Here is a 26,893-nt window from a genome sequence, read left to right as displayed (position 1 = left end):
TAGTAGTGCTTTGCTTTCACAGAATTATACCAGCCTAAAAAATCAATTAGCTTTCAGTTTTTTTGAATTGTGAACCTATTATTTTATTTTCCTGCAGTGCTAGGGTTTGAACTCTCAGGGCCTTATGGATGCTAGGCAAGCATTCCAGCTCTGAGCTACACTCCCAAGTTATTCTGTTTTTGATGTCATTGGTGCCCTGTGCGTTCTGATGTTTCAGAATTGTTCTTTCTTTCCTGTTGTGCTACTAGGCAATTTCCCCCCAGCTTTTGTTTGTTTTTTGTTTTTTGAGAAGGATCACTCATTATGTAGTCTGGGCTGGCCTAGAACTCATGGCAGTCCTCCTGCCTCAGCCTCCCAAGTACTGGAATTATAGGTGTGTGCCACCACACGTGGTGGCACAATACTTTTAATTTAAATATTTTCACTGTTGGTTTTTTTGGGGGGGTGATGTTCCTCATCTGTTATCCTTGTTTTGGAATCTTAAAATTAAGGTGTTTCAGAGAAATAACAAGGGGAAGACTAAAACACCAAAACATTCAAACATTAATCTTCTTAATCCTTTATTTCTGTTTACTTCAAGATGTAAAAAGATGGTTCCAGCTTCAAAGAGGTTTACTATACATAGATCATCTAATGTTCTTACACTGTCTCTGAAACGCTTTGCAAATACTACTGGTGGAAAAATTGCTAAGGTATGTAGATGATGTTGTTAATAACCTTTTATGTGGAGCCAAGACTTCAGTGCCTGTAGCTGTTAAGAATTACAAATGACCTAACTGAACAGTTTTGTTGACTGACTTTCTGAGTTTTTCTTGCATTTGATAGCAGGGGAAAAAAGTCAAAGACCTGAGTTTATCATTTGGTCTGTGCTTATGAGGATATATGTTTCTTCTGTACTCTTTGGGGCTGGATTGTCAGTCATGAAAGTTGGGAACTGTTATCTGTGTTTGAGCTTCATAGTCAATTCCTTGATAGCCATGGTAATGAGAGGATACAGGGAGAGCTTGTACAATTGGAAACCCAAAGAGAACTTCCTCACTAGTTCTTGCCTCTTTTTCATCATTTTTTACTTGTTTTCTGATTTTTCACTTACACTGAATTTTCCTATTTTCTTTCTTTCTTTTCCAGTGGTCAAAAATTCAATAGCAAAGCTGGGCATGGTGCTTGGGAGGATAAGGCAGGAGGGTTATGAGTTTGGGGTCAGGCTAGACTACATAGTTTAAAGCCAGCCTGGCCTACATAGAGAGATCCTATTTCAAAAAACAAATAAAATGCAGTGACATATAAGAGAAATAACTAATACCATCATGGCTTGGAAGAATTTAGTTAATGTGGGTCCTAACTTGTTTAAGGAAAATAAAGACAGTGAGAATGCCTTAACTACCCTCAGATCAGGTGTCTTCTAGGTTAATTGTGTCCTTTGAAAAGGGATTAAATGCATTGGGTTTCTGCTGTGACATCATTGTACAGTGTTGTGCAGGTCTCCTGGGACACCCTAAATACCCTGCACCTGAATATCTGGGGCCTTCTGTGCCTTTAGAAATGACATTCCTTTCTCATTTTTCCATTTCTGTTTAGGATGTGAAATATCCTGAGTATCTTGATATTCGGCCATACATGTCTCAACAAAATGGAGAACCCATCATTTATGTTTTATATGCTGTGTTGGTCCACGCTGGATTTAACTGCCATTCAGGCCATTACTTCTGTTACATAAAAGTAAGCTCTATGGATTGTGCTCATTGCTTTTACATGGACACTGTACGACAGTAACACTAGCATTCTTTGGGGGGAAAGGTGGGAGTTTTACAATTAAAGTGTTCATACTTATTTTTCTTATTCTTTTTATTGTGTCCTTGTCAACCCAACAAAATCTGATCTCTCTGTGTGTCTTGCTGTCTTTTGCAGGCTAGCAATGGCCTGTGGTATCAAATGAATGACTCCATCGTTTCTACTAGTGATATTAGATCGGTACTCAGCCAGCAAGCATATGTGCTGTTTTATATCAGGTATTGTCATGAAAACAAATTATCAAATTTTTGTAATGTCTTTTTTTCATCTCATCCACATTCGATTCAGTTTTGAGTTATTTTTTAAAAACCTGAGTTTGAGGTTTACTCAGAAGAGGTCAAACTCAGATGAGTTTGCGTTAGCTTTCAGCTCTTTAGTAATCAGTGCTGACAGATGCAGAGGAAGGGAAAGGTGACAATGAAGGGAGTAGGGTGGCTTATGCTGCTGGCAGCAAATGGAGTGGACCTGGGGTTGTGGAAGTCATGGGTGGAAGGCTCTGGAAGGGCGCTCTGAGCACCCTGCATGGTCCCACCCAGCCCCTCCCAAGTGCTGAGCATGGTGCTGGTTAGGCATTGGCCAGGGCTGAGAGCCGAAGTTGGGGCTCATTTTGCTGCAGCTATAAACTTAGAAATTTCACTTTTGGAAAAAAATCTGATGTGTACTCAGGGTGCGCTCCCCCCCGCCCCGTTTTATTTCCTTGCTGGGAATAGAACCCTTGAGCATGCTTAGCAAACACTCTGTTCCCAAGCCACACCCCATCTCCCAAGGTATCCCATTTTAATTGGGTAGCTTAAAGTTAAGAACACCCTGAGATGTCCAATAATGGCAGAATGATGTGTTGAAATTTTATGCCGTTAAGAGTGATTGTTCTTTTCTTTCTTTTTTGAGACATTGTTTTCCTATGTTGCCCATTGCCTGCTAGTGATTTTTTTCTTGAGCATTTGTATATAATTTGTTTTATTAACCTCCCAGTTTATTTTGGTTCTTTTTTGGTACTGGGGATCAAACTCGGGACCTTGCGCTTGCAAGGCAGGCAGCGGAACCACTGAGCTAAATCCCCAGCCCGACCTCCAGTTTTTAAAAAAAGTTAAATGTAAGGTCATACCTCTCAAGTTTGATGTATTATACACAGATCGTGCAGAATATGAGTATGAAGAGATAAAAATTAGTACATGCCCAAAAAGATGTACTAGAATACAAAATCATCTTCATAAGTATAATAAAATTCTTGTCACGATAAAGGGGACCGTCTGGTAGTGATTTTTTTGGTACCGGGGATCGAACTTGGGTTCTTGCGCTTGTGAGGCAGGTGGCAGAACCACTGAACTAAATCCCCGGCCCCCTGGTGGTGAGTGATTTTTATAAATCTTTTTTTTAATGCTTTGGGAAAATGCTGACTGTATAGGAGGGAAAGCAGTTTGAAATATTAAACACTGATGTTGGGTGAAAGTTTGGGGGGGTGATCAAAGGGGAGCCAGCTCTGATGGGGCAATGTGTTTTTGAGTTTTTTTCTATTTTTCTGGGCACCGTAGGTTTTCTCCAATGGTGTATATTACTTAAAAATACAAACAGAAAAGAAAAAAATAGCCTTCCAATGGCAGCATCTTCAGAACACGGAGTTTTAAAATACCATTTCATTTAACCAGGCGCCCTTGTGTCCTGAGCTGAGCACCTGGCATTGACCTTGACCTAAAGGAGCTGATGCATCACATGGCTCTTTGCAGTGTGCCTTAGAAGCAGTACCTTTGCTATCAGTTTCTTTCAGAGGGGCTGATTAATAAATCAGTCTCTGCTGAGAGGCCCTTCATCATCCTCAGCCCTTCTTCTTGGTTCCCAGGTCCCATGATGTGAAAAATGGAGGTGAGCTTACTACTCATTCTGGCCACAGCCCTGGCCAGTCCTCTCCCCGCCCGGTCACCAGTCAGCGGGTTGTCACCAACAAGCAGGCTGCACCACGGTTCACTGGACCACAGCTTCCCTCTCACGTGATGAAGGTAACATTTCAGAGGTGGTATCCGATTTTTACCTTCACTGTAAGGGTGTGTCCTCAGACCTTCAAGCTAACATGGTAGTAGTTGTCCTGTCCTGTTTATACCTGGATTTCTTGTCAGAGAAGTTTATTCAGGCCCTTTCTTCCAAAATACCTAAACATACAGGAATCTCAGCGTAAGTAGCGTGGTCTTGGAGGGACAGCTGTGTGAGTATATCTAACTGTTAGCGCTTGCCGTGGACCTTGTACTCCACTCTGGGGTCAGAGAGTTGAGTTGGGGTTTTTGGTACCAAAGATCGAACAACCTTGCACTTAAGAGGCAGGCGCAGTGCCACTGAGCTAAATCCCCGGCCCGGATAGTTGAGTTTTTAACTCACGTTAGACATCAGGAAAGTGATCCTATTATAAGGATACTTTACATCCATGTAGCTGTCTGAGGAGTATGTTCTGACATATGTGTCCTGTGTATGGCTTCATTTCCAGAAAATGAGGGCCTGTGAAGGGTGTGGGTGGGTAGAGCAGATGAAAGAAAAGGTGGTGTCTGTGATTTGTGTACCTTGTAAGACCCTGACTCTGAGTGCTGACCTGGCTGTGGCTTTCTTCTTGCAGAATTCACCTCACTTGAATGGGACTGGGCCACTGAAAGACACGCCAAGCAGTTCCATGTCGAGTCCTAATGGAAATCCCAGTGTCAGCAGGGCCAGTTCTGTTAACGCTTCTACGTCGGTTCCAAACTGGTCCGTTAACAAGCCCTCTGTGGTTTCAGAACGCCCCAAGAAACGAAAAATCACCAGGATTCATAACAAGTTGCATGTTCGCCAAGCTCAGTCTCAGTCTAACCATCATAACAATTCCTTGGAGGCCCCTAACAAGCCTGTTTCTTCTGCCATCACTAACAGTTCTGCGATACAATCTACCTCGAATGCATCCACAATGTCAATTTCTAGTAAAGTAGCAAAAACACTCTCCCCAAGTGAGTCCTGCTCCGAGCCAGTGATGAATGGCAACTCCAAGGTGAGCTCCAGCATGCTGGTCCCCTACAGTGCCGAGTCCTCCGAAGAGTCTGACGACGAGTTCAAGGGCCTGGCCAAGGAGAACGGCATGGGCAGGATGACTCCTGGTCACTCTGCTGACCACGAAGCTGACGATGATGGGGCCCTGCCACGTGAGCTTCCGGAGCCTGTCACTCTGAATGGTGCTAACAGTTTAGACAGTGACCCAAAAGAAAATGGCCTCCCATTGGAGGGCGCCAGTTGTCAGGTCCAGCCCACTTTACACTCAGAAGAGCCCTCTTCTAAAGCACGCGGCCACCCTGAGAAGGTGAGTTGGGGTAGGCTTTGCTTTGAGTCTCATCTGCGGCTGTTCATTTGGCCACATTTCAGTAAGCATGGTGCTCAAAGCTAGTGTTGAAAATGTCTTTGTTTTTTATTGTAGTTTATATCTGCTACTTTGCCCTCTCTTCTGGAAAACAAAGTCTTCAAACTTGGCAACAAAGGAAAAGGATCAACAGATGAAATCAGGTAAAGTAAGAATAAATCGGAAGTGAACTTCATAGTACAAAATCCAGCAGTAAGTGGATGTGTCTGTCAGTGCTTTAACTCTGTAGAAGTGTTACTGTGGACACTTGGAGCCCCCGGATGATAGGAAGAATGACCTGTAAGGGTACGCTAACTTGCCTCTGAGAGGAGTAAGGAAGCAGTCTGCGGCTGCCTGTCCTGACAGCTGGGGCACACAGACTGCCGGGGTTTGGTTTCCTTTTTGTTTTCGCGTCGCCTGCTCTGGTTAGCAGTGCCCTTGCGCACTTCTGGCTCCAGTTTCATGGGCTTCCTCGTTGAATCTTTTGAGTGATGAGTGGGTATGTGAAGGCATACTGAGTTAGAGAAAAGGGGTTCCCCACACTGTCATGAAGCAAATATTTTGTAAGGGCCTCTCTAGAAATTTGAAATTAAATTTGTAGAGAATATAATTTGTCCCCATATTTTTTTTTTTAATCAATATATTGGCCTAGCTATAATGTCACTCAGGAATAAGAGGAAAGGAATTTGAAGTGCAGCCATAATTGCTTCCTGTGGGAACGGCAGGTAACACTACTGCTGCGGGATGTGGTGCATTAGACAGCAGGCAGGTTCCCCGTGTGATCATTCAGCATGAACAGTGTTGTGCTGTGGTGGTGAACAGCTTTGGTGAAGTCCCAGCCGTATCACAGTACCACCATATCACGACTGTCTTTAGATTCCTGGAAAGTCAAGTGATAAAGTGACTGGGATTTTCACTCCTGTGGGTGTGAGGGTGTGGGGCAGGGGCCTTCCATCAGGGCACTGTGGCAACCCCGATGGCCCCTGGCAAGTGGCCCCCACGGAGAGCCTGAGTCAGGGATGTGGAATTGTTAAAGAAGAATGGAGAGGCAAAGAGCCCTCATTCCTGCTTCACCTCAGAGACAGATGGCTGGGATGCACTGTCTTGCACAGTGACTTTCCCTTGTTTCGTTCCTAATCCACCTTAGTCCTCAAATTTAATGTGCAAGAGAATCAGTACATGTCTGCATAAATGAGGCCATGTGTGTACCCCAGCCAAGCACAGTGTGCTGTCCCAAGAATCTCCTCCATACACTCAAGGCAGCTGACTTCCCCATGGGGACTTGGTATGAGCGATCTCCCTGCTGAAGAGTGCAGATCATGGTAGGTGCTTTATTGTTTCCTAGCAGCTGTCAGATAACCTGGAGAGTGTGTCAGAAGCTTTCCAGCTGCCAAGAGCAGACTGCATTTACTATAGAAGGTTTTCCAAGAACCTCAGTGAGTCCCCTCAGTTTTCTATAATTCGGGGAGCTTTTGGCTCGGAATGGAAATAGCTACTCTACCTGTGAGGCTTCAAGAGAAAGTCAGAAGGCAGCCAAGAAAGTCAGCATGCTATCATCATTTGGCTTTTTTGTTTAGACTGGAAACAGGAAAAGTCTAGAGCCACAAAATTATGGTTACTGAAAAATAGCGTTGATATATATTTTATTTTTATTTAATAAAGAGAAAAGTTGGTGTCCAGAGATGATAGCCTGATGTTGGGTTACAGCCAGATATATTTAAAGTGATAAAATTCTTGGTAAATGTAAGCTAGTCATGCTAACTATTGGCTTGTCTCTGTTTTGGCGGGGATGCAGTCCACCTGGAGCAGAGAAAAGTCCATCAGGGGACCTTGCTGCGGAGCTTGATGCTGGCAGTGCCACTGCTGGTTCCCATGAGAAGCCTGACTCAATCGTGAATCTGTGCAACAAGTTTAAGAAAACTTTACTGTCCTCTGTTGACACCGTAATCTCTGAAAAGAAGTTGTCTCAGCAAACAAATCTCAAATCTCCCAAAAAAGCTGTCTCAGAAAACAGTTCACCCAAACCTGATGAGTCGTTGCCCATCGTAAACAACCTTTGTAACGCCAACAAGACCCCCACGGGGGATGATCAACTTCCTGAACTTTGTGATGTTGGGAATTTAAAACGCAAATGCAGTGAAATCCCCAAAGAGGTCAAAAGGTTGTTTACTGAGAGCCTGCAGGGTTCTGCGCCAGCAGAAACAGTGGCAAAGCTGAGGCTGGCTCCCTCTATACATTTGGAATCTGGATGTGTTCACAAGGTCATAATTTACCTCGGCAAAGACCAGTGTGGTGACGCAAAGGCCCCGTTCCTGACCACAGGTTCATCTGCTGACTTGCTGGCCTCTCTGCGAGTTAGCACCATAGGTCCCCATCCTAAGGGGGCCCATGAGCAAAGTCACAGTCACAGGGAGAGGGTCAGCCAAGGTACGGTAGGAGAGAAAGTTCCAGATCACCCTCCAGTGAAAGAGAAAATCATCAGCCTTAAAAAAGTTGACCGAGGACATTACCGTAACCGTCGAGACCGCTCCTCCAGTGGTGAGCAGGTGCAGAAGAGTAGGAGTCGCAGTCCGAGGAGCAGGACGGAGGACCATTGTCACAAAAAGCAGCACTCCTACAACAGAAGGCACAGGAAGCAGCAGTGCCAAACCCTGGAGCGTTGCAATGGGAGTCAGCACCTGCTGTGCCATGATGAGAGGGGGAGCCCAGCCGAGCGCCGCTCTCTGAGCGGGTACAGCCACCACCACTCACGGAGCAGGAGCAGGAGCAGGGGCAGGGGCAGGAGCAAGGGCAGGGCTGACCAGGACTGGAGCCACTCTCGCCACTCAGACAGTAAGCGTGCTTGGCTCCAGGAGAAGTACTACCCTGAGAAGATCAGGTGGGACAGATGCAGGTACTACAAAAGGTACACCCCCTATGCAGCCCGGGAGCCCAGTACGAAGCGGCCACACAGGGACTCTTCCCGGCCCAGGAAGAACTGGGAGCTGTCTGAATGGGTCAGGGAGCTGAGCACAATCCAAAGGCTGCGCGTAGGTGCCGCAGGCCCCTTCCCTCTGCACCCCGAGGGCTACCCCCAGGAGAAGGCTGCCTCCGGAGCGGGTGCCAGTAGTTGCAGCCTCTCTGACCGATTTCATGAGCATGAAAGCATGAAGTCACACAAACGGAAGATCAGTGAGATCAGTGAGATCAGCAGTCCCATGGACAAGAAAGCCCATAGGAGCCTGTCGAAAGAAGACCTGGAGGAGCCAAAGGCAAAGAAGCGCAAAAAATCGAAGAAGAAAAAGAAATCCAAAGACAAACACCAAGAGCGTGACTACAGGTGAGGGTGGGAGTATTCCTCATCTCCATGGGTTTTGAGACTTCACAGTGTCTGCACATTTCCAAAACGGGGCAGCTTCAAGGTGTGTCTCACTTCCTGTATCCTAAAATGTCTCATTTTGCCCTCCTCAGTTAATGTTTATCACTCACCCCAGAGTACGTGTGAGTGCTGTGAAAGTGACTTGGGGAGTCTCTGACTTCCAGATTGGATTTATCAGATGCAGTTAATTTTCACATCTGTGATGTATTCTTCAAACTTAGTCACTACACAGTAGACAGATGGGAGCCACAGTCCTGCTGATACCTGCCTGCCCGCCTGCCTAGAGGGAGGCCTGAGGAGCACCCTTTATTTTCTTGGCCTTTGTCTCTGAGCCTCAATATGAAACCTAATGTCTTCATATTTTCCTAAAAAAATATAGAACGCTTCACAAATTTGCGTGTCACCCTTGCGCAGCGGCCATGCTAATCTCTGTATCATTCCAGTTTTAGTGCATGTGCTGCCAAAGTGAGCACGTCTTCATATTTTTAAAATGCTAAATAGGAGCCAGGGATTCAGCTCAATGGTGCTGGCGCCTGCCTCGCAAGCACAAGGTCCCGAGTTCGATCCCCGGTACCAAAAAAAAATGCTAAATAGGTTGTGGATTTTTTTGTTTTGTTTTGTTTTTGGTGGTGCTGTTGGGGATGAAACCCAGAGCCTTGTGCCCACGAGGCAAGTGAACCACACACCCAGCATATTTCAGTTCCCTTCTTTTAAAATTAATCCTAGCAAAAGATTGCCAAAAGCCATATGTACATAGGCAGCGGTTACTCTGGGGAAACGAAAGCACAAGCTGCTTCCTCCTTTGTGCCTGGGACACATGGCAGAATGTCCGGCCCTCTCTCCTCCCCTCCCCCTCTCCCCCTCTCCCCTCCCCTCTCCCCTTCTCTTCCTCTCGTCTTTCTGCCATGGATTTCAGGAGAGGTCAGTTAAGTCCTCCCAGCCGTTTTTCTGGCTGGCAGCCCCAGCTCCTGAGCACAAAGGCTATGTTGGGGAATCCAGAGGTGGAATTCAAATGGTGAGTTTATGACCGTGGGGTTTAAAAATTACTAGAGCTGAAAATAGAGACTCCATTTGTAACATGAGAGGTGCTTACCTGTGTCTGTCCAAGGAGTGTTTTCAGTGAGTGGTCTGAGGTGGTGGTGGGGTTTGGGATTGCTAATTTCTGGCTGTTGCTTCTGTAGGCTGGATCCAGTGTACTTCAATGCTGACCTCCGAAGATACAAAAAGAAAAAGAAAAAGAAAAAGAGGAACTCAGGGAGCTCAGAGGACTTTGAAGAAACATCAGAACTGCACTCACCGAAAGCCATAAACTATGAGACTGTCTACCATTTCCAGCAACCTGAGGGCAGCTTGCTGTAATACTGGGCTCCCGCCTCATCTGTGCCGACTCACAAGCCCTTGTGTGATTGGTTTCCATGTGTAGTTCGGATACCTGGCACTGATCTGTTAGCATTGAAGGGTGGTTACGTGGAACTGGGATTTAATGGCACTCTGGGGGTCTGAGCATTTGCCTCGAAAGAGAACTTTGTTTTTCAAGCATTTTGGGTACCAATGCTTTTGCACTGTTTGCTTTATTCTCTTGAATCCTTAAAGCATCCAGGGTGTATCCTAACTCATAATTTGATCACAGGGATCATTAGTAATGTGAGTTGCCACCTCTTGAGGCTCCTGAGATCGCTCACTCCAGGCTACCAGGCATCTTGGATTCTTGGGTGTAGACTGGACCAGCTCTGCTCTGACTGCACTCGGGGCAGCCCCTTCTCCTAACTGGCTTTTCTGAGAAGAGTCCTGAGCTTGTTAAGAAGGGAAGTGACAGGACTAGGGGCCTAGGGGACAGGTTGGCAGGCTGCATCCCAAAGGCTGGCCCTGTGCCTGTCCCCACGTCACCTGTGGGTTAAGAATGGCTTTCATGTTTTCAAAAATTCCAGGGCCGGGGATTTAGCTCAGTGGTTCTGCCACCTTCCTCACAAGCGCAAAGTCTTGAGTTTGATCCCCGGTACCAAAAAAAAACTTTCAAAGAGGAGTAGTATTTTGTTTCACCTGAACAGTGTGTGATGGACTGTTTCCTCCTTTGTCTCTCACTCAAGAAGGCAGCAAAGCTCCCACCATCAGTCAGCAGAGTCATTGTTCGATAAGCATGAGATGAGAAGCCCATGTCACCAACCCAGAGTTAGCAGAGCCCATCCTAAGAGCTCAGCACCTAGACCTAGAGGTCATGCTGAGGCCGGGGTCACAGCCCTCACCTGAGGAGGCCACTCTGTTGCGATGAGGTCCAGGTGACTTAGAGCAGAACCTTCACTGTGTCGAGGCTATCTGAGTAACTTGTATTCTGTGGTCCTGGGAGGCAGGGACTCGTATTTCATACTGTGCATTTGTGGAGCGAAAGGGGATGGCAACCATTTAGCCCCTGAAAGGCAACTGCCCGTACGTGTGTCTTACCCAATCAGGAAGGGCAATTTTTTTTTTTTTTGGTACCGGGGATTGAACTCAGGACCTTGCACTTGCAAGGCAGGCACTGGAACCACTGAGCTAAATCCCTGGCCCTAGGAAGGGCAATTTTAAATGAATTTCAAGGCGAATTGTCTATAGAAGATTAGCATGCAGTTGATTAACATGCTTTTTCTGTGTGTCCTCAAGGGAAAGCACCAAGCCTAAGGAACTCTGAACTCTTCCCGAGTGAAAGCAGGATCTAGGTAGGATTGAGAAAGATTAGCCACAGTGGGGTTCAGGCTGGGCGGGTGCAGCTGGGCCCAGCAGATGGCCCCTCCCTGGCCAGGCCGCCAACTGGTTCCTCTGCCGCTGCCTGGCGGCACTAGGTTCCTCTACTGCCGTTCAGGAAGACAGAGTGATCGTTTCAAGAAAAAAGAGCTTCCCAAAGGCCAAGGGGACTTGCGGACAGGGTGTCACAGAAGGGAGGACCTGGCTTCCTGGAGCGTCTGCCTTCGACTAATGCCTGCGCCTCTTGTCTTTCAGAGTCAACATCTTCCACAGAAGCCATCCCAGCTCAGCTTAAATTATAAACATAAATTTGTTCAAATCTGCGTGGTGCTTCTTTACTAAATACTGAACAGATTTTACCATGAATTTTTTTTTAACCTTTTCTTAATTGCCCTTATTCCAAAAGGATGAACACTTTCTACAACTGCTGACCATTGTAAAATACCGTGTATATAAATCACATTGAAAATAATGCCCTGGAATAGAACATCTCAAATGCTGCTTAATTACAGACTCAGGTTGATTACTTGTTATCTCATGTAATGTTCCTCCAAGTTAGACGTCTGGTGCAAGGCCAACCGGGAAACCATGGAATTATTAAAAGTACAAACTGACAGTGCGTGTATTTAATTTAAAGGCTTATTTAAAAATGTACAAGCTCTCAACTAGACTTCTGAGGGCAGTCTGTTTTCTGTATTGTCTGATACTAGAAACTAATTTGCTTCATATTTTAGTTGTATTCAAGATTTGAAAATGTATTTTATAGACAAGTTCTGTTTTTGAACTTTGTGGAACTATTCCAATCAACCTACCAGTTATGATGAGTATTCACATTATGAATGTATAATCCAAACATTATTTGTAAAGCTTACAGTATGTTTTTATTATATAACTTTTTTATACTGTGTCTCGTCAACTGTATGATTATTGGAGTCTGAGTTGTCAGCTTGGTCCCTTAAAGTTTCTAGTTACAGACAAAATCATACTGTGATTTTATTTTTAATATGGATATGCTATCAAACTGTGATACTTATAATTCACTGGTCCTGCATCAGGAGATGGAGTGGGGAAAACTGTATTTCTATCTGAATAATCTGTATGGTTTATACAGTTTGTGTTGTTCAGAGATGTCTAAAGTTTGATCTTTGTTTTTTTAAAGATTAAAAAAGCACTTGCCCCACTGTAAATATACAGCATGTAAAATTTATATAGACTATAAATGGCAGCAAATTAAACATTTTGTGTCATTTTTTTACTTCTGTTTTCCCCATTTGCTTCCCGCCATGTCTTCTCTGTCTTTATGTTCACTTTTCTTAAAACCCAGTAAAGCTCTGGCTACCATCTCAGCAGGTGCCTCAAACCCTGGAGATGGGCCAGGGAAAACCAGGTGCTGGTTTGCTGGAACCAACACATCTCTATTTAAAGAAGCAAGTCTTAGACAACCTTGTTTTAACAATGTATGTGATTTTTATTTAGTGAAGACAATATTCACAAGTTTTAACAGCCATACACCCTTCAGTTTTACTGTTTACTTTTGATAAATAGAATATTCATGCAAGTTACAGGATGTATATACATTGAATAACAAAACACTCCAGAAAGCAATATATGTACACTATTTACATATGAACTATAGGTAAATAGAAATGTTTTCTAAGGAAAAAATAAGATGAGAAATCACAATTTGGGGTTTCTGGTCTGTAATAGACCTAACTTTGCAGCAAAGCACATCTGTAGATAATATGCCCTTGTAAGTTTGAAAACAGGCATTGCTTTATATGAAGCATTAAATGCTGCTTCATCTATTAACAGCTCTTGCTTTGATTCCATTTGGTGCCACATTAAACTACTTGAAAGTGTTTCAGGACCCTCTAGGTAACGGTGGCTTGTGAGGGTCCAGGCTCAGTCCAAATAAGTCTCAAATGATAACTGGGCCCAGAAAGACAGCTGGAGGGGCCATGGTGCTGCCTTCTCCCGCCCAGCGCTCCTCCTCAGAACTGCCCACTGCCCTTGGTCTCTGGAGGAAACTTTGTCTTTGGCCACAGTTGGGACCGGTAACTCAGGACTGAGTGCAGGCCCTTGGGTGGGGAGGCAATGAGCATGACAGCCTCACCGCCCTGGAGTGGGAAGGTCCCACTTCCAGGCAGCCTGGTGGAGGCCAGGTACACATGATGGCAGACGCCTTAGCGTTAATACTGTCACAAGAAAACCTGGGATTAGGTGACTTCATGCAATACTTTCGATAGGGCAAGGTACTTAAGATTCTGAGCACCAGGGCCTTCTCCATGATCCTGGGTGAACAGGCATTGGGCAGAGCTGGCTCACAGGCGGCTGTGGCGATGAGCGAGTCACCAGAAGGTGACCCCATGCTCGCCTCAACACCCTAAACAGTGCCATATCCCCAGGGCCGAGCCTGGGTTAGACACTCGGGAGAGAGGAAGCAGCTTGCCCCGTATGAAATGCTGACCCAACACTGCCGAAGTCCCTGGCAGGCTGGCCCAAGGGTGGCCCGCAGCGTGGAGGCATCATGGTTGGGCCAGGTGAGGGCAGCACTCGTGCTCCGCAGGGGTGTGGGGGTGCAGGGCAAGCTGCATACACACCAGGCACGTCAGGGGCTGACTTGCCTTGCTCAAACACTAAAGTTTCAGATCTGAGGTATCAGTAAGGTAACAGCATAGAAGCTTGGCAATAAATCAAAATGTCAGTGTAATGCATGACGGGGAGTTTCAGCCTCGGACCCTCTGCACTGAGGTCAGCCACATAGAGGCAAAGGGCCCATGGCTGCACAGTCTCCGCCTCAAGGCAGCTCATGGGAAGACTTATTTCTGCTATTTAGAACAAAACAACTGCATTCAGTCAGGTTTTCATTCCTGGACAAGGGACCTAGAATACAAGGGCCTTTGTATTCCAAGGACCTGCCCAGAGGACAGCCATGTAAGGAGCTGAAGAGGGCCCAGGTTTAACAAACAAAGCTCCCCAGGAGGGGGACTGTCACACAGTCCTTGTCCAGCTCTGACAGTCTCAATGGTGGGCCATCAATCCCTCTGCTGTATGTCAACTATTCAGAGAAAACCCTAAGTGCCACACACCTTGAACTATGGCATGCTCTCACCCTCCTCAAAGGGTAGCTCAGGCCTGAGAACACAGCACTGTAAGAGGAAGACAATGGAGTATTATGTCTACCCACTCGTTAAGAAATCTGATTATGTCACTGAGATAAGCACATTGCTGAAGATTCTAAGTAGCAATGGATGTATTCCGTGGAAGCAGGTAGAACTCTGTTTGTGTGGGCCAGAAATGGTCAGAGCAATTTCTTGTGGTCCAACCTGTGGATGATCTGCCCAGGGAAAGAGGCCCATTTCCTAGGGTTCAGCAGTTATAGGACAAACAGCCCCAAACCATAACCATATCTTAATGATTGGTTTTAGAAAATATTTATAGGGCCAAAAAGTCTGAGAGGGGGTTTCAGGGTTTACACCTGGAGCCCCCAAGTGTACCGGTCCTCAAGGGCATTAGGCCTCCCCTATGGCACCCCCTGTAGCTCCCACCCAAGTGCAAGTGCCCCACAGCCCTCCCTTTGGGTGCTGCATATATATTTTTTTCGGTGCACAGTATATACTTGTGTCCAGGAGTTATATTTATAGCTGCCATTCTAAAAATACTACTGTTAGAAAGTATCTTTCATTATAATTTCAGGATATAAAAAGGCATATAAAAGTTATAATCCTATATATCTGAGAAAAATTCTCAATTTAAAAAAATGGTAGTTTTCCATTCCAATTTTGATATAAAACAGCAGCATCTAGAACGGTCAACTGTCACTGCCTGAGTGGGCAGGCGAGTGGGAGACCAGCGGATGCCCACAGGGAATCTCCCTCCACTGCTTCTGAAGGCAGGGGGCAACAGGAGGAAACACAGCTGACCATGATCCAGGCCACACAGCACAGGAGTCAGGGTGTGCAGCTGGGGCCACAGCTGGTTCTGGGGACCAGTGCCGCCTGAGGAGGTGCCTCCCCTGTGTCGTGTTGGGGTGGCCAGCGGTCACATCTGCTGCGGGGTTTGGGTCCTTAGTTTACCTGCTGGCACAGGACAGCTCTATTTCTTATTGGCAATCCTCCTTTTCCTCGTTGCCAACATGTCATAGAAAGGATCCCTACTGATGCTTGCTCTGGGGAAGAAAAGCAGCAGGTCAGGGCAAGGATAGCACTGGGCCTGCTGAGCCCACCCCTCGAACAAAACAGTGGCTTCACACCGTGGGGTCGGCTCAGCAGCACTCCCCCCAAGTTTCTGGGTCTCGGGCACATGCTGCAAGCTTCCTCCCCAGCCTCACTCACTTGATGGATTTCATCCACTCCTCCTTCTCCTCAGGGCTCGGGGCGGAGATGCGATACACCACGTGATTCCCCTCCACCACCCGGCCATCAGCCTCTGTCTTGCAGGCTTTGATGACCTGCCCTTTGTGGCTGGGATTGTAAAGCTCAAAGCAATTCTAGGCAGAGACAGGGAAGGTCAGCTCAGCACAAGTAGTCAAAAAAGGCACATTTGTGAAAGGAAGCCACTTACAGGTTTCCGTGGGTCTTCCACCTCTCTGATGCTGAGGTTTTCCAGTGGGATGATACCTCTAGGCTCCTTGTCCTACAAGGAAAAGGCACACAGTCAGTCTCAGCCGGCCACTTCCCGAGGGACCCTGCCCGCAGGCTCCCAGCCCCACTTACTGTGGTGTACTCAAAGTAGTAGAGGCAGTTGTCAGTCAGGATGAACCAGCGCCGCTTCCAGGTCTTCACACGCCCTCCTAGGAGGAGAAGGGCCCTGTGAGTCAGGCACTCAGGGCCACATGACTCCCTTCTCAAGAGAGGCCATCAGGAACCAATCTCAGGCTTATGTTTCCTTCTTTGTGAAAATGTCGGATATTCTGACCACAGTTAACAAGGTCCTGCAACAAGCTGCATGGCCAGCTGTCCAGGTGGGTAGCTGGGTGCACAGCTGGGGCCCACATGCACCCCCACCCTGACCCACACAGGTGTCCTCTCCTTGGCCACCCAGGGTCAACCTAGACAGCACCTCACTTTCATGTCTGCTTCCTAGAAAAGTTAGTCATAATGGATGGGTGTAATTTCCCCCCGTGAAATGACAACAAGATGAAGTCAGTGCCGGCTCAACTGGGTCTGTCCAGGGTTTAATCCTGTTACATCAGGGCATTATCTCATTACTGGGTACTTTGGGCAGCCCTGGGATCCATCAGAGTCAATTACCCCTTGGCCCAGGGAATTATTGGATTGAATTAATCTTTTAACAAGAGCTGAAGTGTACACACACACACACACACACACACACACACACACACACACAGCTCATCTGTGCCTATGTCCCTTTTAGTACAGAAAAGCAATCTTTCTGAATTCTGCAGAGCCAGTCAAACTGACTTCAACTACCAGCTTTTGCTAATAAGAGAAAGGAAGACATTCATGGCAAGAAATTCAAGTGCTACCTGGGGAACAAGCAAGAGGTGGCCCTCCCTGTCCCATCACCCCCCCCACCCCCACCCGGAGTATTCCCTACAACATGGAAGCAGCTGAGGAGCCGTTACAATGAGGCTGGGGAGACAGGAAGATGGAAGGAAGGCTGCGCAGGTCACAAGGAGGAACCAGTTTGGGGAGGAGGAAGCCAGACCCTGATAGATGCAGAGGCACTGGAGAGGGGGAAGGATGTCCCCAAAGCCCAGCCAGGACCCTGCACCCCAGCCTCACTCATCAGACCCTTCATCCACCCACCTTTCTGTGAAGGCTGAACGCAGCCCATGAGGTCAGTTACCACCACAGCACTAGAGAGGCAGCCCTGGCAACCAGCTGTCCCTGCACCAGTCCCTCCACGTCCCAGACAGATCTGCCTCATGCCACCAGCCCCACCTGTCAGAATGTCTGACGTCATGCTGTTCCCCAAGATTCCCAACAAGTCTCCATGGCCCCCCTCAGACCCACCCCACCTCAGTACCATCCCTTCCTCCCATGTCCCTCCTGACACTTGACCTGGATGCCTGCTCCCAAAATCCTTGCACAAAGTCCCTCACTGCTGGAATCCTTGACCTGTCTCATCCAGCCTACAGGAGCCCATTCCATACAAGGGTCTAACAGGGGGTCCGTTCCTTACAGGCAACCTGTTTTGTCCAAGTCCTCCAATGACAGAGAGAGCCATTTTGTGTGCTAAGATCACAAGAGGGCAAGGCTGGTTCTCTAGGCACTTCCCTCCCCACCTTCAAAACAGAATCAGCTGACAGTCCTTCTACCATCCCTCAAGAGTAGGCCCAGCTCAGCTGTCTTCTGAAAAGAACCTCTGATCACGCTCATCCTGCTTGAGGCTCCCAAAGGTTCCATGTGCTCACCGTGAAGGTCCTAACACCTCAGCTACTGAGAGCTCCTGCCACAGTTGCTGGTCCTCCCTGCAGCCTGAGTTGCTCTAAGCCTCCACCTTCAGCCAGAAGCAGGTCCTCAGAGCCACCCGAGGAACTACCCGGAGTTCCCTGCTCAGGGCATACTCCCCTCCAGGGTACGGTGGGCCTGTCAGGATGGTCCTGGGCCCACACCCACTGCTCCCCGCTCCAAGGCACCAAGGCTGAGGTGTGTCATCTGAGGCAGGGCCAGCAGGGCAGGGTGATGGTCTCAGAGCCACAGTGGGTTCTGCTGTGAGGAGCTGGGAGGCTCTGCTCAAAACACACCACACTTGGAAACAAGAGCCTGGCTTCTCTAAACAGGGTAAGCATCACTCTGTACATTACCATTTTCACTGCTGTCACACACATACCTTTTCCACCATGACAGCTCAGCTCTGACCACATCCAAAGTTTTTGACAGAGCTGACTCTCAAATCCAATGTCAAATTTCTCAACAGTAAGCCAGGCCTGTGCACAGTGCACCACACCTACACCCCACAACACATTCCAGCATTAAAGGTCCCTGCTCTACAATCACAAGGAAACATGCTTGAGTCTCCACCCGTCCTGCACACCTTCAGTTGGTGCCTGGGTCCTGACTGTGTCACACCCTGAGCTGGGAGGAACCGTGTTTGCCCACTCAGTTCAATGTCACACTGGGGGGCTGACTTGAGTCCACCCTCTTGGCCCTGTGAGAATTGACAACACCTCTGCATGCTCACCAAGTGACCAGGACGGAGCTCCAAACAGCTGCCTCTGATGTCTCGGGGCACCAGGAACTCTGGAGAGAGGCCACTGCCAGTTAATCCCCCCACTAGCCTGCTAGGGACCTGTGCCATGACAGTGCCAGTTCATAGGCCTTCCCTGGATAGGGAAACTACAGGGGCAAGAGACTACAGATGCCAACACCCCAGGATGGTACTTTCCCAGGCTGCACTGGACCAAATGCACAGCTCCTTCAAGTGCTCTGCATGCTCACTTTGGTGGCCTGCTTATCTGCCCAACCAGGAAACATGTCAGAAAACACAGGTTGTCTTGTGCCTTCATTTCATTCACTTATATCTCCAGGGCTGGCTATCTGAGCTGCCATGAGGGCTGGCAATGTCATGTCCCTCGAGGGGACACTCTTGGGCAGCACAGGGACTGGAAGGGAGTTGTCTGATCCGGTGAAGGCCCTCATTCCGGCCTACCACAAGGGCTGGCGTCTTTGGATGCAGCCATTCTCCTGGCCCTACTCCAGCACCACGAGCATGATGCAAGGTGAGAGGTCTGGTGTATATCTCAGGCCACTCGGGCATCCAAGTCCAAAGCTACAACCCTAGGCATTTAAGACAAGATTCAGAACTCTTCTGACCCTCAGCATAGCCAGAGAAGAGTCAAAAGCAATTCCCAAGGTCAAAGACCTCGTGGGATCGGTGGATCCACAGGGTGCACCCCCACCCCATTAGCTAAGGCAGCCCATGCCTGTAATGTCATCAAGCCACACCTGACATCTTCCCGTGATAAAAAATTGCTTCCAAAATCTCCAGAACTCTAGCCCTCAGATCCTACATGTTACACAGCAATACTCTGTTCTCAGAAGTACCTGGAAAATATAGCTGTCAGATCCCATGGGCTTTGCTGTCAAAGGAAGGCAAAATCCATCCCCCCAGAGTCAAACCCTAAAATCTCCTAAATTTGCACATAAAGTACAAAATCCATTATATCTCTTTGTCACTGGTAAGGAAGCCTTTGAGATGTCCCTAGAATCCTTCTTGTGGGAGGGGTGCAAACATGCACTGTTTGGCTAGTATGGGGCGCTGGCGACTCTGCAGGGACAGGCTGGTAGAACCCTAAACATGGGGGGCTCTAGTTTGTTCCCACAGTGTCCCCATCCACTACTGGTCCTGGCCTCTCTTGGCCCTGTCACTGGGGTTGGGTGTCACACACACCACACCGTGTACAGCACTGATCCCCGCCAAGTCCAAAGCCAAATGAATCAAATGAATGGCAGCCACAGATCAGAGCTTCACACAGACCAATATGGGGGAGAAAAAGCGAGAGAGGAATGAGCCGCCGGGGAGGGGAGGAAGCCACTGGGTACCTACCTCCTAACGCAGGACAAGCAGGGGCAGCCCGTCACAGAACAGAAAGGTGGGAGCCACAGGCAGAAGGAAAACAACAAGAAGGCACATTTAAACCACTCATCAAAAATCACAGCCACGCCAAACCAAGAGAAAGGCACACAGGTTCTTTGGAGGTAAATGCACTTGCTTCTTGTAAAGAAAACTGCCCTGGATTTAGGGGGACACTAGCTCAGCAGTTTTCTGGGGCAGGTTGTTCAGTCACTGCCGTGGACACTGAGCATGTGGCCTTGCTTCGAAAGGTCACTGTTCAGGGAAGCAGCCACTGGTGCTGAGATACGGTGCTGCTGAGAGTGGACTCTAGTCCAACGGCACTCCCTTTTTAACATTTCTGCCTTGCAGTTAGGGGCCTCCGCTACAAGGTGGTAAAGAGACCAGGGAGCTGCCAGGTGGGTGGGGGGCTGTGGACGGGGCACACACAGCAGGCTCACCCAGCTTCAGGAGCCAGCCTTCCCGGTCCGGGTTAAAGAACGTGTGTGTCAGGTCGTTCCCATCATCCTCTGGGATTTTAAATGGTTCATTCTTAATACTTTCATATAAGTTCTGTAAGGGGAAAAACAGCAGCAAATTCAGAAATTCACAGAGGAGAAGCCAGCATTCTCTTGTCTCTTTCTAGTGCAGGAGAAGTATAAAGAGCAGCAGGCCTGGTAAGCAAGAGATACTTGAGAGATGCATTTACAGTACATAAACCAGCTGGGGATGGTGGCACATGCCTGTAATCCCAGCACCTCTGGGAGGCTGAGGTAGAAGGATGGCAAGTTTGAGTCCTGCCAAGGAAACTCAGTGAGACCCTGTCTCAAGACTGAAACAACAACAAAAAATAATAACAATAACAACAACAACAGTAATAATAAAAGCTGGGTACAGAGTTCAGTGGGAGAGCGCGCCTGGGTTGATTCCCAATACTGCAAAGAAAAAAAGTAAATAAGTCATCACTGCCCATCTGCAGAGAACTTGGTGTAAGTTTTAAAATGAAAAAAGGAGGAGGAGGAAGAGGAGGAGGAGCAATGGCACCACGATGAGGCTCAGTCCGACTTACCCTCAGCAGCTCCTCAGGGAGGTCTCCCCCCTCGTTGATGCCACGGTTCATGGCGATGAACCGCTCCACAGTGGGCTTGTCACGTACGTTGTGGTTGTGCAGGCTGGTGTTGAGCATGATGATGGCAAACGACAACACATAACATGTGTCTGCAACAAGGCAGAGGACAGTGAGGAACTCAGAAGCCTAAGCTCTGCTGGGTTTGGACATGCAGGGTGGGGTCCACAGGGAAAAGCAGAGTAGAAATCTCTGCACAGTGAACCTCAGAAAAGACTGTGCTGGAACAGGGAAAGGAGGTCCCAGGAACAGGCTGGCTGTGCCACAGGCCTTTGTCCAGCAGCAGAGGCGAGGGTCAGGCCATGAGCTGGGTCACTGACCTGTAGACTGGAAGACACCTGGGTTGCACAGGCAGTAGCGTGAAGCAAAGGCCTCCATCATGCGATCTATCTTCTGAGCCTCTCCAGGCAATCTGAAGCTCCAGAGAAACTGCCTATGAAGACACAGAACCCTCACAGAGTGACCGCGCCACAGCAAGGAGGCGACCCCCTCAGCCTAGGTGCCACCCTGGTGGGAGAATGTAAGGAGACTTGGTTTCCTTCCACTCAATAATTCAAGACAGATTTACCAGCTGCTCCTCTTTCGTGTGATTACAATGAACTCTTCAGCAAGGCCAGCTGCCCCTGTCATATACTCGTCCAAGGTCTCAATACTTCTTGTCCCCACTGGCATAGTCTCCTGGACCCCACCAGGTGACTTCTAGGACCCTACGACATCCCATGGCTGCCACAGTCCTGACAGCACAAGGGCCACATGGCCCTCTTAGGACTGCATCCCGGTGGCAAGGCCAGAGTCAGCAGGATCCATCCAGGGCTCAGCCTCACCTCAGGCCACAGCCTGTGGCTGCTGCTCCCTCCCTGGGGCAGGCACACTCCTGCTTCTGGGACCAGGCCCAGGTGAGCAGATACTGCTGTCCTCAGATGGTCCGATTCCCTGCAGTCTCCTGCTGACCACCCTCCCTAAAATTGCAACCCCTGCCCCTAAACTCCCACCCTTTCTTTGCATCCACCACTGCCTGCTACCTGTCTACCTTAAAGGTCGAGGGCAGGGGCCACAGCTGTCCTGCTTCCTGCAGTCCCTGTGGCCAGCCAAACCTCACACACCAGCTTCTCAGTGATGTTCTAAACTGTAGTGGCTCCAGCACCCAGTGAGTGCTGAATGAGCACACCCAGTGACTGTCCTTAGTTTGTAAGACACTGACACTACTCTTCCTCCTTTGCAGGTTCCCAAATGTGGGTGCTCCCCACTGACCACTGCTGTCCCCTTTACCCTATGTTCTCCTGGGATTCCACCACACTTGGGCCCCTCTCCCTCCCAGCACCTGCTCCAAACCTTCACACTTGACCTACAGACCCATCCCCAGGTCTCCGGCTGGCCACCTGGTCTAGGTCAGGACACCCGATACTCTCCCCTCTGCCTCGTGTTGGCCAGCAAAACATCCTACTGTGTGCTGACCCCACCCACCATCGGTCTCCCTCAGACAGCTTCTCAGACCACAGGACCGCCAGCACTGCCCCAACCCAGGACCCTCTCTGGTGCCTTTGCACTTCCATTAGGGGACTCTGCTCAGCCCTGACCCACCAGACTTCCCTCCCAGCAGCTCAAGGACCCCTTACCATACAGCCTCACTTTTTTGTCTCCATAGCAATCAGCTCCTGACAATTCATAGAAATATCCATTATCCCTTCTCTCTCTCTGCCCAGTAAGGTCTGTGGGGCCATCCTAGGTACCAGCACTGTCACCTGAGCTTCTCCCACATGTGCCTCAGGACAGACCAAGGGCAGAGAGATGAGAGCCCCACAGGCCAAAAAGAGTCAAGGACCCACTAGAGCAAAGCCAAGGTGAGTTCTTTGTTCTTCCCTGCTGTAGGAGGGCCCTGGCAAAATTTTGACCTCTGTGGGATTTATCAGGAACCTCTGGCTCTGGGCCAGAGACCAACTGCCCACAGACAGGGAACCACAGTGGCCAAGGCCATGCCACGGACATGCTTGCCACTCACCAGGCCCGTGCCTTTCTCTGGATATAGTTTTCAAGCACTGATCTGAAAATGTAAATCAGGGCTCCAGGACTCCTACCTGTGGCTCACAAACTGTTCTGCCCCAGGCAGCGCTGCTGAGCATATCAAGAGGCTATGGCAGAGGAGGTTTGAGAACATGAACCAGACGTGACAGGGCCACAATATTCTCGGAGGCTTTTCCCTCTGATTGTCAGTGACTCAGGGTCAGAACTAGAACACATATAATGGCATGCAGCCCAGCCAGGACACCATAGAAGACAAGATGATGCCCTCCAAGAGCCCAGGACAAGGGCCTCAAGTAGGCATCTAGGAAGTGAGCACACTGTGGACACCATCTCCTGTCAATGCCACATGATGCACAGTGACACATAGCTTTCTGCAGCCAAGACTGAGGCCTCCCTTTGCTGGCAGAAGGTCTACACCCTCCCTGGCACACTTGGGAGCAGCCATGCTCAAGGACAAATCTGGTGGGAAGTGGGCCTGAGCATTGTTGAGGCCACAGTGAGCAGGGTGTGTGGCAGACATGGGAAGAAAGCACCCACCCAACCACTGGATGTCACCCAAAATGAAGGACAGCAAATAAACTATGAGCAGGATGAAGAACTGGAGATCACAATAAGGAAAACATGACATCTGTCCCTCCGTGAATGTTCCCACTGCTGTCTAGGGCTGCTGCCCGGCATGCAGCAGTCACACAGAAGAGGGAGTACAGGAACGCAGTCAGGGTCTGCAGAACCTGCAAGCTCCCCGAGTTACTTGGAGTGTTAACCACTACTATTCTACTACTGTCAAGGCCTCCAAACACTCACCTTAAGGCTTGTACGAGGTTGAGATCAGCAAACTCATGGAGTTCGACAAAAGCTTGAAGAACTTTGATATTAAATTCATCCCTTGGAAAGAGTGGAAACAAGTTTTCAAGGCTAATGAATGCAGAGTATCTCAAGCACTTTGAAAGAAAGACGTATCCTAGCCTGGCATAGTAGTGCATGCCTATAATCCCAGCACTCTGGGCCACTGAGGCAGGAGGATCACAAGTTTGAGCCCAGCCTGGGTACCTTAATGACTTAGTGAGTACCTGTCTAAAAATAAACACTTAAAGAAAAGAAAAGAAAAAAGGCTGGGGATGTAGCTCAGTGAAAAGGCCTTGGGTTCAATCCTGATTGTGGCAAAAATAAACAAAAATCACCATGTCCTATAGCACATTTTTGCAGTTTTAGTTTTGTATGACTACAAATTAAGATTTTCTTCACTTTAAGTTTGTTTTCAGGCTTAATGCAAAAGAGAATAAATAGGATATTAGGGGTATACCTCACAATAAGGTCAGGAAGGAGACCATTAAAAAACCACCACTCTGAGCACCAGAGGACCAAGCTGGGAGGCCTGCCCAATGCTCAGTCTGTGTCCTGTGGCCTTCAAAATGACCCCAAACCCATTTCAAGTGCACAAACTACAAGGTTTATGCTGGCTCAAAAAGTGTGGTAAAGAAACAATATCTTATATTAGCTTTTAAAAAATAAACATGAAAATACAGTAAAAGGTGCAAAATATATTTAAATATGACAAAAAACCAAAATGATCTAACACTGTGCTTCACTAAATTTTAACTCAAAGATGCTGTTGCAGGTCCTTGTCATGAGATGCACCGAGGAGCCCCACAGCGGAATGCTGGGGTCCACCAGCCCCACCACAGGAATTCATGCAGACCAGCACTCTCCAGCCCAACTATCTCTGCCCAAGCACAGAAGATACCTAGCCAGTCCTCCTCAGGGTTTGGATAAGTAAGGGCTGACCAGAAAACCGGTGTTCACTCCCTCGATAAGCCCCACCAGTGTGGAGCACCCCAACCAGGTAGTGAATGAAGGTCAGTCTTGCCACTCCTTCCCATGCTCTGCTCTGGGCCAGAGTCTTCAGGGCCCAGTCTTTGCCTCATCCACTTCTCTATCAACACTCACTCCCTGAGGGTTGCGACAGGTTGAGTAACCCTAATCTGAAAATCCAAGGTGCTCCAAAATCTAGAAGTTGAGTATCACATTGGTGCTCCAAACATTTCGTATTTCAAAGCATTTAGAATTTTGGATGATAAACTGGTAGACTTCTTTACATATCCTACATATGTCCTTATCAGATTTATATAAGATTTGCAAATGCTTTCTCCTGTTTAGGGGGTTGTCATTTTACTTTCTTGCTGATGTCACCAGAAGCACAAAATATTTAACATTGATGATGTCTAGTTTACTAATTTTTTGTTGTTGTGCTTTTGATATTGGATCTAAGAAACTGACATAAATCAAGATCACAAAGATTTATTCCTATGTTTTCTTCTAAGTATTTTACATTTTTACTTCTTATATTTAGGACTTCAATCCCTTTTAATTTTTGTATATGTCTGAGTACCATTTGTTGAAAAGATTATTCTTTTCTCCACTGAATGGTCATGGAACATTTGTTAAAAAATCATTAGGCATTAAATATGAGAGTTTATTTCTGGATTTTCAATTCTATTCTATGACCTTCCATATGTCTATCCTTACATCATTACCATACTGTCTTGATTAGTGGAGATGTAGTTTATTTTGTAAAGAAGTGTGAGTTCTCCAACTTTGATCCTTTTCAAGACTGTGGCTATTCTGGGTCCCTTGAAGTACCATATGAATTTTAGGATGAGCCTGAAAACTTCTGCAAAAAAGTCAGTCAGTTGGGATTTTGACAGGGAGTGAATTAAATATGTAGCTCAGGCAGGTGTAGGGATGCCTACCTGTCATCCCAGCACTCAGGAGGCTGAGGCAGGAGGACTGCTGCTAGTCTGAGACCAGCATGGGCTACACAGTGAGTTCAAGGATAGCCTGAACTCCAAAGTGAGACCATGTCTTTAAAAAAAAAAAAAAAAAAAATGTACTCAATATGAAGAAGACTGTCATCTCAGCAATATTGAGTTTTCTGAGCAATGAACATGTCTATTTGTCTGGATCTTTCTATTTTTTCAACATTATAGTTGAGGGTAAAAATTATAGTTCAGGGTAAAAACTTTGCATTTCTTTTGATAAACTTATTCTTATTTTATCCTTTTTAATGCTACTGTAACAGAGCCTTTACTCTAATATCCTTTCAGTTTGTTCATCAATACTGACTAAAAATACAAATGAGTTCTGGGATCTTGCATCCTACAATCTTACTGAACTTGCTTATTCTAATACTTTTTCAGTGATTCTTCAGGATTTTCTATCTATATATTATGTCATCTGCAAAAAGATAATTTTATTTGTTCTTTTCCCTTCTAGCTGTATTTATTTTCATTTTCTTGTCCAACTTCCCCAGCTAGACGTGCCAGTGCCATTTTGAATAACAGTTGTGAGAGCAAATATTCTAGTCTTTCTCTTGATTTTAAGCGAAAAGTATTTATTCTTTCACCATTAGAAGAATGTTACTTTTTCTTAGGTGCCCTCCTTCCTGTTGAAGAAGCTATCTTCCAGTCCTAGTTTTGTTGAGTATTTGAGTGTTTTTATCAAAAGCAGTGTTGTACACATGTACATACATACTGGAGATTGAACACAGGGCTTTCACATTACACTACATCTCCAGCCCTTTGTATTTTTTGTTTTGAGACAGGGTCTCACCAAGTTGCAAAGCTGCCCAAACTGGCTAAAACTTGTGACTCTCCTGCCTCAGCCTTCCAGAGTGCTGGGCTTACAGGCACAGGTAGCAGTGCTGAATTTTGCCAATGCTCATCCTGCATTTATTGGGGTAATCATACAGTTTTTATTATTTATTCTATTGATATGTTACCTTGACTTTTATGTGTTAAACTAACCCTATAATGCTGGCATAGTTGGTACATAATCCTTTTTATATATTGCTAGATTTCATTTTCTTTTTTTTTTTTGGTACCGGGGATCAAACTCAGGTCCATGCGCTTGTGCAGCAGACGGCGAAACTACTGAGCTAAATCCCCGGCCTAAGATTTCATTTTCTAAAAATTTATTGAAAATTTTTCTTTCTATATTCCTAAGTGATACCGGT

At 47.3% G+C, this 26,893-nt stretch overlaps 2 protein-coding genes and 1 non-coding gene across 8 annotated transcripts in view; 1 reads left to right on the top strand and 2 right to left on the bottom strand.

Annotated features, from left to right (window-relative positions):
- The window catches only part of Usp42 (ubiquitin specific peptidase 42), a 39,469-nt gene extending 27,021 nt beyond the window's left edge, over positions 1 to 12,448 (top strand). For 2 of the 4 annotated variants that reach the window (XR_015445320.1, XR_015445319.1), the window contains exons 9-17: positions 581 to 692; positions 1,579 to 1,719; positions 1,909 to 2,009; positions 3,629 to 3,785; positions 4,391 to 5,101; positions 5,216 to 5,301; positions 6,933 to 8,456; positions 9,677 to 11,188; positions 11,469 to 12,448. Coding sequence is in view for 1 of the 4 variants with exons in the window: in XM_004840446.4 (XP_004840503.1) it covers positions 581 to 692; positions 1,579 to 1,719; positions 1,909 to 2,009; positions 3,629 to 3,785; positions 4,391 to 5,101; positions 5,216 to 5,301; positions 6,933 to 8,456; positions 9,677 to 9,854 (3,010 nt within the window). In the remaining 3 variants the exon portion in view is untranslated. Of the gene's footprint in view, positions 1 to 580; positions 693 to 1,578; positions 1,720 to 1,908; positions 2,010 to 3,628; positions 3,786 to 4,390; positions 5,102 to 5,215; positions 5,302 to 6,932; positions 8,457 to 9,676 lie in introns of all 4 variants that reach the window. The other 2 variants (XR_015445321.1, XM_004840446.4) reach the window with 2 other exon arrangements.
- LOC147822708 (U6 spliceosomal RNA) lies at positions 8,865 to 8,968 on the bottom strand. The gene has a single exon (XR_015445518.1). It is a non-coding gene; the product is annotated as a U6 spliceosomal RNA (small nuclear RNA).
- A 209-nt stretch (positions 12,449 to 12,657) lies between the features above and the next one.
- Cyth3 (cytohesin 3) overlaps positions 12,658 to 26,893 on the bottom strand; it is a 112,420-nt gene continuing 98,184 nt past the window's right edge. For all 3 annotated transcript variants that reach the window (XM_087195873.1, XM_004840447.4, XM_087195874.1), the window contains 8 exons: positions 23,686 to 23,766; positions 21,180 to 21,292; positions 20,803 to 20,951; positions 20,195 to 20,306; positions 15,929 to 16,005; positions 15,777 to 15,848; positions 15,548 to 15,702; positions 12,658 to 15,381 (listed from right to left, as the gene is read on the bottom strand). In XM_087195873.1, the coding sequence (XP_087051999.1) occupies positions 15,309 to 15,381; positions 15,548 to 15,702; positions 15,777 to 15,848; positions 15,929 to 16,005; positions 20,195 to 20,306; positions 20,803 to 20,951; positions 21,180 to 21,292; positions 23,686 to 23,766 (832 nt within the window). In that variant the 3' untranslated portion in view covers positions 12,658 to 15,308. The remainder of the gene's footprint in view (positions 15,382 to 15,547; positions 15,703 to 15,776; positions 15,849 to 15,928; positions 16,006 to 20,194; positions 20,307 to 20,802; positions 20,952 to 21,179; positions 21,293 to 23,685; positions 23,767 to 26,893) is intronic.

The sequence above is a fragment of the Heterocephalus glaber genome, unplaced genomic scaffold, assembly GCF_053883595.1.
Source record: "Heterocephalus glaber isolate CG9 unplaced genomic scaffold, H.glaber_assembly_v1.0 deba00001610, whole genome shotgun sequence".
NCBI classification, from domain to species: domain Eukaryota; kingdom Metazoa; phylum Chordata; class Mammalia; order Rodentia; family Bathyergidae; genus Heterocephalus; species Heterocephalus glaber.
This window is presented reverse-complemented; position numbering and strand designations above follow the sequence as displayed.